This window comes from Numida meleagris, chromosome 1 (assembly GCF_002078875.1).
Source record: "Numida meleagris isolate 19003 breed g44 Domestic line chromosome 1, NumMel1.0, whole genome shotgun sequence".
Lineage (NCBI taxonomy): Eukaryota > Metazoa > Chordata > Aves > Galliformes > Numididae > Numida > Numida meleagris.
The window spans coordinates 55825643-55839939 of NC_034409.1; the positions used below are offsets into that span (position 1 = coordinate 55825643).

Sequence of the window (14297 nt, forward strand, 5' to 3'; positions counted from 1 at the left end):
AGTCAAACTGAAATCCCCAAAGAGCACATCTGAAAGGTCAAAGAAGCATTGCTTAGGGGTTGAACTGTGGGTGGCAAATTCTCTGCTGAGGCAGCTACAAGGGCAGACTGGAATGGAGCATACTGAGCTGTAGGAAGAGTGGTAAGATGTAGTCCTTTATTTCTGATGACATTAACAATTAACAGGCCTTGTGGTGCCTTTTAGGTCAGCCTGCCTTTCAAAAGTATGCATCCTCCTGGCAAATCTGGTCACAACCTACAGATGTGCTTTTGTGAAATTTTGTTCCCAAAGCACAGAATGAGAGTGATACACCTCCAGGGAGCAAAATCTCAGGCATATGGCTCATGGGGATATCGTCACACTCTTCTCAGTTGACAGGTAAAGCTTGGAATGTTTTCTCCCGGAGCCAGTCCACAGTCCCATGAGAGTAATTCTTTCACCAATGCCTGAAGATGCTCTCAGCCCTTCCGTGTTAAGGATTCACATTGCTCCCACTCACAATTTGAGCAGAAAATCCCTCTTTTACTCAGTTTCCCATTGGAAGCACATAGTGCCACTTTTAGGGCAGCGCTTTGTAGAGAGTCAGAAGAAATTACTGTCCTCTTCCCTTCTCGATAGCTGAGTGTTAAACACATGCATGTGCTTTATTGGACAAAGTATAAATGAAAGATTCAGTATTTTTATTTTGTTCCATGATTATTATTATTTTTTTTAATCTGGACATTCTAATTGTTTTCAGGGTCTTTACTCTCTTAAAGGCAAAATGCAGTTTGGATTTCCTTTTTACACACCAAAATGTAACAAGTAGCGGGTTTGGATCAACAGTGTAATGTCATCTGAGAGCAGACCAGCAAAATGCCATGAATGCAATGATAGTTTTAAAGCTCCAGATGAGGTGGGGTAGCAGTCACTGGGCCAAATGGCCTTTGTAGAGATGGAGAGATTTGTTGTGAAAATAGCATTTCTCTTAATGGCTCTTTTTGGAAACAAGATGGGTATCTGCAGACCTCTTAGACCCCATGAATAAAAAGAATTAAATATTATTCTGTTGCTGCATTAGGGAAATGCAGACAATTTATTGCATTTCTGAGACAGTCTGGAGACTGACGTTCTGTAGGGGCCTTGTTTGCTAAACCCCGAGGCTGGCCAAAGCATTTGGGGCTGTTTAAAAAATGGCTAAACCTGGGCCTTGAACTGCTATAAATTGCATAGACCTGTCTTTGACCCTCTTCACAATGATCCAAATGGAAGAGTTCTGCAGAAGTCCTTGCTGCCCCTGCTTTGCTGCCTCTCACATAAATGGCTTATTAGCATTCTGCTAAGCATTTGACCCCACGGTAATTTGGTCACCACTTGGGTGTCCAGCGCAATCCCATAAATGCCGCTGTTTCACTTACAGACAAATCAATATTTATTACTGATCAGCCCACGTTTGCTCCTTGGACCTTCACAGAGGCTCAGTGTTGCAACAGCTTGCTCTGGCAATTCGTTAACGGCCATGCAGACAGACAGGGAGTCTGGCAACGGGGCTGGAGGAAACTGTTGCAAACGAAATATGGGACAGATTCATCAGGGGATAATTTGATTTGATAGTTGCTGGGGGGGTTGGGGACAGGAACGCAGCACACCACAGCCACACAGAGGCCCTTTTCCATCCTGGTGCCTGTTGCTGGGGCTGTATGGATTTGGTGCTGTGGCTGCACCAGGGCTGTGCTCAGCACCTGTGATTACTGTTATCATAAGTGCTTGAGAAGGTTCAGAACTTAACGTCAGTTTATGCTGGTGCAAATAAACCACAGCATCATCAAGGTTCCTCTTCTAGAGCCTACTGCTTTCAACTAGAGCAGCTCTCCTTGAGCTACTGCCAGTGTATGGGGCATGTGAGGGAGGGACAGAGAAAAACTGAAAGTAGATCTGGTATGTACAGTGGCTATGCATCTAAAAGATAAGATGCTGTGCCTGTGTAGGGGAAAACTAAGCCACTCATTTCCATGTTGGAGACTGACACTGTGCCAGCCTTGGGCATCAGTCAGCCCTACAATTTATCACAATCTCTACACCATGTACTCTGGGAAAGCTGCGAACAAAATGTGTTTAATGAAAGCAAGTCATTGTTATGCACGTTTTTTTTTCACTTCTTGAAGTCAGAATGATTCAAAACCATGCTCACCTTAAACTTTCTGAGACAAGGCAGCAAATCCCTACAGATTTCCACTGCAGACCTCAGCCCCACTGGTCTTTCCACACAGTCTGGACCTTTTTGTTCGTGGCATGTCCCAGACAGTGGTGGTTCCTCATTTAAACAGTGACAGATCTTTTGCTGTAGGGCAGCCAGGGAACTTTTTTTTGCAGTGCTGAATCCCAAAGCATTTGTCAGGATTGTGATAGTGGGGTATCAACTCCCCTAACAATGGGGATTCTGAAGCACAAAACAGTGCTGCAATCCCCCACCCATACCATGCAAAAGGCAGTAGCAGAGCTGGGAGATAAATGCTGTGCCCTGCTGCTTGTACAAAAAATGGGGGCAGGATGGCTGGGTAGGCTCACCCCTCATATGGTGAAAGATAGTACTCTCTAGGATTCAGTATAACTCCTTCTGGTCACCTCCCCTGGCCGGTTTAACTTAAGGGGCACCAAACAGCAAGGCGAAAGCATTTCTGGGGAAACAAACCAGTTTGTGGTAAACCTAGCAAATAAAGTCACTTGCTGGGACTGCTGCTGCCATCTAGTGACTCGTTCAGGTCTATCTGATAGAGCAAAGCAGAAGGGCGTGCAGCTCGAATGAGGGGACCAAGTCTTATAGCTCTCAGCGGAAGTGCTGATTGGAGTCAGGCTGGATGGAGCCAGGGGCTGGATGGACGGAGTCAGGATGGTTGTGGGACACCAGGTCAGAGGATGCAAGTGATCTGCATGTGACAAAGCCATGGCTACCCAAAAAGTGACTCATGTTGCTCTGGCTGCTCTGTGCAGGTGCCTCGTGGAAACCCAGTGCCACAAGAGCAAGGCTGAACAGTCCTGGAGGCAGAGTGATCCTCTTATCCATGCAGTGGTCCATCAGGAGCCAGGATGAGCCCTGTCAGCAAGGCACTGTGGGAGCTCACGTTGTAGCTGCCAACAGAATTCTCAGAGGCTCTGTCCTTAGAGGAAGGATTTTGCTGTGATCAGGTTAATTTGGCACAAAACCCAAAATCAAACAGGGAGATGTGGCTGAGTGGAAGTGCTCCCAGCTGAGCAAATCCACACAGAGTGATGTTCTCCAGGCTCTGTCTGAGCAAGTGAGCCTGTTCGTGCGAGTAGGTCACTAAATGAACTGCCAACATTTTACTGATAGAGAGATGGCTGAGAGATCTTGAGCTTGGAGCAATAGACTTCGGGGTGATATTAGCCTCAGTATCTGTGGATCTGACTTATATGTGGTGTGGAGAGCATATGGGACGGGACATGAGTACAGGGCCTGGGAATGGGGTGCATCATTGCATGAACCTGTTGTCCCTGACCCTCAGAAAAAGCAGAGTAGAACTGGAAGCAGCGCCCAGAAAAGTGATGGGAGAACAAAGGATAGGCCGCAGTTTATGTGCTAGAAATACAATGGCGAAGTGTGAGGCAGGATGAGGGATGGTAGATGGAGGATCTGACAGGGAGCTATAAAATCCTGGGTGCCTGGAGAAGGTGAATAAGGACAAATGATGTTTATATGCAGGAATTAATTAATATCAAAAGAAGTTTAAAGCAAAAGGGAGTGATTCTTCACATCACATTTAATGAAATGATAGAGCTCAATGCATCAGAGTGTCTTGGAGACAAATTTGTATGTGGACTAAAAGAACAATTACTTGTATTTGTGAAGAAAATTTCCTCTGATGCTGCTAAATTCAAATATGGCTGTAGTCTCTGACACAGGAAGGCCCTTAGTGGCCCACTGCTAAATTTGGTGAGTTGCTGGGGAAGTACCACAGTATATTATTCCTGCCCTGATACTGCTCCCCTGAGCTGTGCTTAATGGCTTTACTTCCCTGAGAATGGCAAAGGTGGAAGGGCTAACAAAGGATACCGTGGAAAAAAAGGTGTTATTTCAGTGGAAAAGGAGAAGGAAGGGATGGGAAAAGACAGCTAGGGTCATAATTCCAAAAATGTAAGAATGGAGCAGCAGGAGGGAACACCAAGCAAGTGGCAGCTGTAGCTACCACTGGGTAACGGTACCTAGAGGAATTACATAGGGATGCTCTGCCCAGTGTGCTGGTGGGACAAGAAAAGGGAATAGGCCCACAATTCCTGCACTCCTTTCTTCAAACTTCCCCATCTCAGCATTGCAGAGAGGTGGCCAAGTCCAGAACTGACTGACATGTGTGCCCATGTCTTGCTGTGCAACCAAACCCTTCTAGAAGAGGTGGACAAGGGATCACAGCCTAGCACAGCCAATGTGCATATGTGCCAGGCCTCTTCCTGCTGATGGAATTGCCTGCACTGCAAGGTGAACATAGTCATGGCTCCAAGGTCTGGTCTATTCCATGTAACTTGCAGTGAGCTCCTCCTTGTAGCTCAACTGCTGTGAAGACATTTGCTTTCCACTTTCTCCTGTCTGAGCACACCACATCTGCAAAGTCTCATTGTTCTTCCTTGCCATCCACCTTATGACCTTCTGTAAATGGAAGGCTACAGGGGCATTCCATGCCATGTAGTCAGTGTGGTCCCATTTCATATCCTGGCTGCGCTGCAGGAGGCGTGTATAGAATGTGAGTTACAAGGCAATGAAGATCCAGGCCAGAATGTTAATTAAATGAATACATTACTTTATAATGAGTGCAGTAATACAATGCTAGTTTGAGGTATCAGAGTGCAATTTATCATTTTATTTTGGCATCCTAGCCTAAGTGAGGCCACCAAGCAAGTCTTAGAAAGAGATTTTCAGAGGGCATTCCTTTGAAACAGTTGATTCAAGCTACTATGAAAGCAAAGGCAGTCTGGAAAAATTCCTATGTTTTGGTAAGCCAAGAAACTAGAATAATAAACAGAAAATCATAAACATCACAAGCCAGCTCTGTGCCAAGGGCTGGACATTCCTGATGCTCTGTATTTTTCCCACAGTACAGAACAGCCACAAATTTAACGCAACTTGCAGAGTTTGCTGTTGCCTGCTACTACAGGGAAAGGAAGTCTGAAGACATTAGACCCTTACGTGTATTGCTTTATATTTATGTTTAAGAGATGGATAGATGAGAACAAGGCCCAAAACCAAGCAACAAAGAAGCCTAGCAGTCTCTATTTCTGTTCTGCTTTGCAGTGCCATGGTTCCCAAGAAGTATCCAGGAGCTGGACAGATTTGCCAATCAGATCCTAAGCTATGGAGCGGAGCTGGATGCTGACCACCCTGTAAGAAACAGAACTTTGTTGGTTTTTTTGGTCCTTGTGTTTCTACTTATTTGGATAGAAGTTTCTCTCATTTGCATTTGCACTGCTCTAAGGCAAATACAGTAGACTATGTCTCAAAGTTTGGGACAGGAGGAGTGCCACATTTCTAGATCTAGAATCAGTTCATTCCCCACTATGAAGTAGAGCAACCATGAAGTTGCTTTAATTTAAGCAAATACCAGCAGACCTGAAGAGTCACAGACTTCATCAGAGCACAAGGCCACTATAGGGACACCTCTGGTTTTTGCATGTGGATCTTATATAGTGTCTTGAGACTCAGTTTATGAATCACTAGCAACAAAATTTTCAGAAGCGTTGTATAACAGCCTGGAGGTAGAAGGAGTATTTTGATCACGAACAGATTGAGCTTAGAGCATTGTGATGTAGTTGTTAAATCTGTTGTGATTCTTGTATAGTGACATGAAAAAGACATGAAAAAGACATGAAAAAAGAAAAGGTTCCTTTTTCAAAAGGTTCGTGGTTTAAGTGGTAGGGGTCAGATAGTTTTGCTCACTAGCTTAGCTGAACATTTTTTTCAGCTCTTCCAAATATAGGAATACTTGCTGCTTCTACTTCTTCTCCAAGCAAACAACAACTTATTTTTATTTGTCAATACACACCAAGTTCCATGCAGTGCAAAAGAAATTGCTGCTATTAGTTTAATTGAGATAGGATGATTATAAATAAATTACATGCAGCGCAACAAAAATTGCTGCTATTAGTTTAATTGAGATGAGGTGATTAGTCATTCACTACCTATTGCTTAATTTGAGAGGTGTTATGTATCATATACAATGATTCATGATATTCAGCACAGTCATATGAAAGGCAGAATGAAATGAGATATACTGAGCCAATGGCCCCCTCGTGTGTCATGTGGGAATAGACCAAGACTGCATTGAAAGAAAGAAACAAAAGCATAGATGTTGAAAGGAATGAACGGCTCTGCTTCAGTTCCTTGAATTATTTAGGGAGCACTTTATTCAGGTTGCCTTAAGAAAGATGACAACTTCTGGGTAAATAGGCATGGCAACATACACAGGATAGAAAGAAAGAAATTAAAAGAGACTTTGGTATTTTAGTACTTAAGTATGAGATTTGACCACAAATACATCTATGCCATGTTAATCTGAGACAGTGCGTTTTTTAGGCCATTGTCGGCTTTTATTTGACTGGTGCTCTTAGATCTGTGCTCCACCTCAGCTATCTCCTGTACCTGAGAGTTACATTCATGAACTGCAGCAGTGCCCATGAAGTTACCGCTATTTGCCTTGCAGATATTTCTTCTACCTGAGAAGGACATCACTTTAGGTGGTGAAGACACTCCTAGCCCTGAGGAGCATACATCCTAAATAAGTGTCACACTAGGATAGGAGAATGGTTATCCAAGTAGAAGATTTAGAAACTATATTTCTTAACTCTGATCAGACAGGTAATTAGCTGCAAAGGTCAAACTGCTAACCACAAGATCTAATACATGTTCTCTATAGTGATTAAATCCTGCACTTCTGGGGCTCCCCAGCCAGCTCACTGCTCCTTGGACCAGCCATGCTCTCAGTCAGAGGAAGGCTCTTCACCACCTGCATTTACCCATCACTGTTGTTTCTCTTTAGGGGTTCAAAGATCCTGTGTACCGGGCCCGGAGGAAGGAGTTTGCAGACATCGCCTACAACTACAGACAGTGAGTGCTTGGCATGTGGGCAGAAAGCAAGCCCACATCTCCTGCCTTCTATGAGGCTCTCTCACTGCTGTGAGCTCTGTTTTTTTCACAAGAGTCCTCCTGCTGCTGGCTTTTCTTTCTGTATGTTTAAATCTTCCTGTTCATGCATTTATCCTCAAATTACAGTAAAACAAAAGTAAACTGTTGCAGGCACACGTTCAGATGAGTACATTACCTATCCTCTTCCTCTGCAGCACCCCTTTTCTCTGGCTTTGTTGTCTAATTGAACAGCACACTCAGTTGCTACTACAAAGACCTGAGCATTGAATAAAGCTGTTTCTGGTATTCTCCTCATTAAACCAGGGCTGGGGGAGGAGTGCCTATCATTTACATTAAAGCAGGAGCTGCATACGCTATTAAAATAATGAATAACTTATGGTTCTGATGCTAATCCAGTGCCTGATACTCTACTTTTATCTTGTCTGACCCAGCTGCAATCAGCAGTTTGGGCTCTAATTTCCCAAGAAAAATAAATGAATAGAGATGATAAATTCAGTTAAAACAGGCTTGCTTGATTGCTTTCAGTGATCAAATCTGGAGGAGATAGAATTCTGTTCCCAGAGCCACTCACACATTTACATCAGTACTGCTTGGTCTGATTCTTGCTGAGACTGGTAAAAATTGTGATTGCAAACGATAAGGTAACATATGTTGTACATTTAGAGCTCCAGTTCAGATAGAACTGTGATGAAAAGATAATTCCTGAGCCAAAAAGCTTATAATGCAATCATAAAATGAGAGAAATAATTGGTCTAATTGATGTAAAGTGAAAAAAGCCAGGTGAAAAAAATCAGGAGCCCAGTTTATAGCTAGAAAAAATTGAATAAGGCTTTGTGGCCAAATGTAGGTGGATTTAGTTTCCATTTAAAATATTCCATAGAAGATTTACCTTTCCCAGTTAGCAGATAGCAAATTCTGGTCTCTAGTTTGCAGGCTTTCATCATATCCTACACATAAATAAAACAAAAATCAGTTTGTATTCCACCCTCTGCCTCCACTCCTATATTCAACCTGAAACTCGCTTTGGGAGATGAAACTGTTATATTCCAAGATGTAACTAATTACTATTTAGTCTGTTATCCAGATTCTCAGACACATTGGAGCCTATACAGGCTAGAACCTATGTCCAAAAAGCACCTTTTATGTGAAATTCTTGGACTTTTAATAAGATCTTTCAGCTATGGAGCAACGAGCAGTATGTGGAAACCCACATTTGGGCTTCTGGGTCCTGTGGAAGGAAAGATGTGTGGCTTTTTTGTGGCTTTGGATGCTGAGTCATGAAGGCCCAAGTAGATAATGTACTTGACCTGGGTGCTTCACCTGACAGATGCCTTTCAGAGTCTGCAGCAGGACAGTAGAGGCCTACGGGGTGTCCTCTTCATGGAGGGAGAGCAGCATGGAGAAGCAGGCAGGAGGAGGGGGACAACCAAAGCTATGAGGCATTGTGGGAAGTATCTGAAAAGGCAAAGATGCTTAGCTTGTAAAGTCAGTTACAAAGGTGAGGTGAGTTTTTGGCCAGTTTTCTCATACTTTTATTCCTCTTCTCAATTTAATCTTCTTATGTGCTCCCTCCTTGGTGATTATTTTGTTCTCTTTTGTCCTGCTGTTTGGTGCTCTTTGCTGCATTTGCTGCTTTCTGCCCATGTTCTTTTTCCTTCTTTCTTGGTACTTGTACCACTGATTTTCATTGAATGCCTCATTTCCCTGACTTGTTTCTTCTTTTCTGCCTGCCTTCTTCCTTCTGCCTTCCTTTGCTTCTGTTCATGTTGATCCCTGCAATTTTTAAATTGAAATTTGAAAGGTTTTTAAGCCATATCTTCCCCCTGTTGCCCAGGAAGGTGGCTGAGGATTACTTAGAAGTTCTATAGAAACAAAAATCCCCCCGCAAGCCTCATAATCCAACCTGATGCTTAAAGCTCCACAGATCAAGGAGGGCTGATACAGAGATGCAGAAAATGACGGTGTTCCAGTGCAGCTGCCCTGAGGCTCAAGGGAAAAATGAGAGGGTGGGAGATGGCGGGGTGTCATCGAGAGCTTAACAATGGGTCTCTGGGGCTTGGAAAACTCCAGCATTACTCCAGCAGTGATGTTAACCCTATTAAGTTACTTAAAACCCTTTGATTTTTCAAAGCTGTTGAATTCACCTATGGCCCTATCATTATTGCTAAGGAACTGACTGTTCACAGGAGGCAAAAACACATTGATTGTGATTGTCTTAATACCTGCTAGCTTCAACATGAGCTAAGTACATGGAGGCCTGAGGGTGGGATTTGACTCAAAATTACTTATTACAATAAAAAAGTCAAACTAGCTGAAGTCTGCACCTGTTGTAGCATAAAGCCCACCCCAGAATTTCTCTGACCCCCACAAAGCAGAATTTTCTGGAGATGATGTTTCCCTGTTTCAACAAAGACAATTAATGTAGTGTGCATTAGAGCAAGAAATTCAGCAGCTGATCCATGCCTGGTAATGGAAAGAAATTGAAAGCATCACCCAGTGAATATTTTTAAAAGAACATTTCAGTAAGACAAATAAGCACTAATTTATTTGCATGACTGTAGTGGAAGAAGTGGACTAAAGGCCTGTTTCCCATTTGAGTTCAATGAGTTCTTCCCAGCCAGTGCCTAGGAACAAGTGAAGTTTGTTTTGAACCTGCATGTCAGAGCCAAGGTGTCTTCCTTCCTGCAACTGCAGCTCCTGGCCAGCCTGTGGAAAGCTCCTGAGTGGGATGCTGGTGGCAATGGACACTTTTTCTGTCACTCCTATTGAGTGTATCTTTTTTTTTTTCAGTGGTCAACCTATTCCTCGAGTCACCTATACAGAAGAAGAAAAGAAAACATGGGGCACTGTTTTCAGAGAGCTGAAGAATCTCTATCCAACTCATGCTTGCTATGAACATAACCATGTGTTCCCACTGCTGGAGAAGTACTGTGGCTACCGGGAGGATAACATTCCCCAGCTTGAAGATGTTTCAAAATTCTTGCAGAGTATGTTTGAATCATTAAAACAAAAACAGACAAATGAAAAAAAACTCATCAAAAAAAAAAAAAAAAGAAACAAAACCAACCAAAAAAACCCCTCCCAAACCCAAAATGTCTATGGGGGGTGATGCTTTCACAGATAGACAAGCAGTCTCTGCTTAATTGCAGATTTCATGTGAGCACTTGGTCACATCATTTAGACTGTCTCATATCCCTCTCTAAAAGTTTCAGCAGTACAATGGTACAGATACTCAGATGTTACGATGGTGGTATGCATGGGCAGAAAATTACCTGCTCTTTTGAAATAAAATTCTGTTTAATATAGATAGAGCAAAGAAAACAATTAAAAATGTTCTTTTACTGCAACGTGTCCAGGTAAAGATAAATCAAGCACCTTGGGTGCTTTTGACATGCCATGTTTTTGTCCCTTCAGCTTGCACTGGATTTCGCCTGCGTCCTGTTGCAGGCTTGCTCTCCTCTCGGGATTTCTTGGCTGGACTGGCATTCCGAGTATTTCACTCTACGCAGTATATTCGCCATGCGTCCAAACCTATGTACACACCAGAGCCGTAAGTATTTTGGCACAGAATGTAAGTAAAATTGTAGGGTCAGGCCAACTGATAATAACCATGCAGGACTCCAGAGCACTCCTGGAAACAGGTCTAATGGAGAGCAGCCAAGTGACTGCTCTTCTGAAAACATTTTTTGAAGGTTTCTAGTCTTTTCAGTAAGCTGTACCCTCTTTTGAATGTTCTTCTGGTATTGATCAGACAGTTTTTCTAACTGAAGACATGCTTGCCTGGTGGCTGGAAGGTGAGAGAGCAGCGTACAAAAACATTTAGTTTACCTACTAACACTCAAAGCAGTGGTCTGAAATCTCACGCAGAAATGGTTCAACATGGTGCAAGCAAGCTTCTGGTAGCAAGATAGATGAAGCCCACATCAGTGCCTCCTTTTCTTTTTAAGTTCTATATTTTTTCTCTCTGTCCCTGTCCATTATGCTTTTCCACTTGCTGTTTTCAAGTCAGTTCTCTTCCTACTCTGCTTCATGTTATTTCAGCTCTTCTGACCCTCCCCCACTGTTTCTTTGCTCTCTACTTCTTCCCACAACCTCTCTTTCCCCTCCATGTTTCCATTCCTTATTCTTCTAGTTTTCCTCCCTGCTTCTCCTCACTCTATTCCCATCCTGCACAAAGCCACTTTGAAATGTGTTTTGTTCTCATCTCCTCATAAAATGACCAGGCAAACAGGGGGAAATGGTACATTCGAAAGCCTCACCATAAACCCCTGCTGTTATGCAGTTCCTGCAAGTCTTCCATTCTGTCTCTGGGAGGATGCAGTGAATTACATCTTTCAAATCTTAATTGGTATATTTCCCTTTGATACCCTGGCCCCTGACATTCCCAATTCAATTCTTGTTGAGCTGGGCTAGTGGAGCCCAGTTTTCTTGGGCATGCATCTCCTTGAATGTCTGCTCTTCAGGTGCCTGTCCTGTAAATATCTTGCAAAGACCTTGGCCTCATGGGAGTATTTCATCTCTTTCCACTTCCTGTCTCACCAAACTGCTTCTCTGTCTTTGAAGAATCTAGTAGTGTCTAGCTGAGTTCTTCCTCAAACATGTCTGTCCAGCTGCAAGTTCAACTCATGATAAAACAGTTCTGCCTGGGGAAGAGAGAGCTCCCATCTTTCAGTGGGAGATTCTAGGGCTGAACAGTGACCGGGGCTGAGCTCCTGAGCTGCCTGTAGCTTAAGCTTAATCTAAAGCTGTTTTCTGCCCTCGAGACAGAAAAATGCATGCTTCCTTTTGTGAAGTGATTTCTTTCTTGTCTTTCCTGAGTTGGGGAAGTGGACAGTTGGAAGCATTGCTTTCTTCCATGGAGAAAAAGAAATAATGCATCCTTCCTTTGAGTGATGTTTGATAAAACCACTGGAAAGTCATAAGAGTGAAAACCTTTTCATCACAGGAATAATTTTACAGCAAAAATTTACTCCAAGATTCCTGAGCATTGTTTGCTCATAGAATTGCATTCACTGCACTCCTGTGTGTGGACTCTAGGGGATCCATCTGGCATTTCCTAAATTAAATTTACTCAGATGTCATGTTTTCCTGCAGTGATATTTGCCATGAGCTGCTAGGACATGTGCCTCTTTTTGCTGATCCCAGTTTTGCTCAGTTTTCCCAGGTAAGTTTCTTAGTAGTTATACTATTTTTTAAAACTGAACACACCGCAGACTAGGTAATTAATAGGACAAACCAAGAGCCATGAAGAATAGTATGGGATGGAATGAGTTGGTATGGGATGGAATGAGTTAATATGGCATGGCATGGCATGGCATTACATGGGATGGGATGGCATGGCATGGGATGGCATGGAGTGGGATGGGATGAGGGAGAATTCACCTTCAATGTCATTGTTTAGTGTGGATGAAGTCAACTTAGTCTCCCCTTCAAAATAACAAGTGGTATTAATTATTTTCCTTTCTTTTTGGTCATCTGAATGTGAAGATTTAGTTCATAATTGTTAGGTATTGAAATTACAAATGTTCTCAGATAGTAGTTTCAAAAGAGTTGTGAGGAATCAAACCAGAATACAAGAGAGAGCATTGCTACATTCCTGGCCAAAACCGTATGAAAGTACAGCTGATGCCATGAAGGCTGTGAATTCATTTATTGCTTGAAATCTAGACACAAGTCACACAAGTGATCTTACGTATCCACACTCCAAATGTCTGTCTTGTGTGGGTTGCTTTTTACAGGCAAACCCTTTCTGAAAAATTAATCTAAAACCTTCTTTGTAGATGCTGATACTTCTGGGAAAAGTTGAATGGCTCATGAGTCAGATGGGTTATCGATTCATTCTGTAGTCCAAACTAGGGAAAGTGAAGATATTTTTTTTTCTATTGAAGCCACAAAGGAGGCTATCACAGAGATGTCAAGTGAGGAATATTCCTATCTGCGAGTGTGGAAGAAGTCTGGAGAAGAGTTTTCTCTTTGGTAGTGTTAACATGTCTGGAAAAGAAATCAAACTTCAAGGAAGAAGTAAACTTTTGGCTGCATCTTACCATAAAACAAGACAAAACAGAAAGGCATAGACAGAAAAAAAAGAGAAAGAAAGAGAGAAAGAAAGAAAGAGAGAGAAAGAAAGAGGAAGAGAGAAAGAAGAAACAAGAAATGCAAGAAAAGGAAGACAATGAGAAAGACGGGAAGAAAGACAGAAGGAAGGATAGAGAATGGCAGGTCATAAGGACAGAAAGATTGAAGGAAGGAAGGGATAACAGCCTTGATGTAACGTCTTCCTCACAAGACGGAATTTGACTTGACGTAGTTAATAGTGCTCATTTTTGCTCTCAGACTCTCAGGAAAGCCTTTTGCCAGACTCTCCTTCAAGATAAGCCCTACTGCCCTTTGGCTTACTAGAATTTGCGGTGGCAATAGCTGTTCCAATGCTTTTGGTGTGGGCAGGGCTGGCAGGTGGGTGGTTCTTGGTGTTGAATTCACACAGAAGTAAACTGAGAAAGATACCTGGTTATTATACAGTCTTGTGTCGCTATCTTCTGAATTCAAATAATGCATGCTTCCTAGGAAAGTTTCCATTAGCTTCCAAGGTATGAACTAGCTTTTTCAAATCATGTCCTAACATTTGGAAAAAAAAAACAACAACAAAAAAAAAACAACAACAAAAAAAACCCCTCTCTTTCAAGGCTGAAAGAAAGTTTCAAGAAGCTCTCCAAGAAGCAGAGATAAATATTTAAGGTTGTATGGATGTGACTGATTTATTTCCCTTTGACTATCATTCTCTTTCGTGTGCATTGTAGGCTTGATGAAAATTTTGTTTGACCTCACTGGGTTTTGTAGCAGACTTAAAGAATCATTCATAGTAAATGACATTTAGACAGGACCCTTTTGTTCGTTTCTGGAGAGATTTATGGTTTAAAATTGATGCTGCATGATATGAACATGTCCTGTAAACATTTGTGTGTGGTAGTATGAGATGGTAACATTTAAAATGGGAGAAATTACATAAGACAAGACAGGAAGAATGTTTGCAATAAATGGTTTGAAGAATAATGGTTTATTGTTGCAGGAAATTGGACTGGCATCTCTGGGAGCTCCAGATGATTTCATCGAGAAACTTGCTACGGTAATTTAATAAATGAGAGCTCAGTTCTCCAAGGCACCCTGCGTT

The 14297-nt window shown here is 42.4% G+C and overlaps 1 protein-coding gene across 1 annotated transcript in view; it reads left to right on the forward strand.

The window, feature by feature from the left end:
* The window catches only part of PAH (phenylalanine hydroxylase), a 35509-nt gene that overhangs the window by 15714 nt on the left and 5498 nt on the right, over window positions 1-14297 (forward strand). Inside the window, exons 4-9 of the mRNA XM_021384478.1 lie at window positions 5282-5370; window positions 7023-7090; window positions 9920-10116; window positions 10544-10679; window positions 12224-12293; window positions 14196-14252. Of these exons, the coding sequence (XP_021240153.1) occupies window positions 5282-5370; window positions 7023-7090; window positions 9920-10116; window positions 10544-10679; window positions 12224-12293; window positions 14196-14252 (617 nt within the window). The remainder of the gene's footprint in view (window positions 1-5281; window positions 5371-7022; window positions 7091-9919; window positions 10117-10543; window positions 10680-12223; window positions 12294-14195; window positions 14253-14297) is intronic.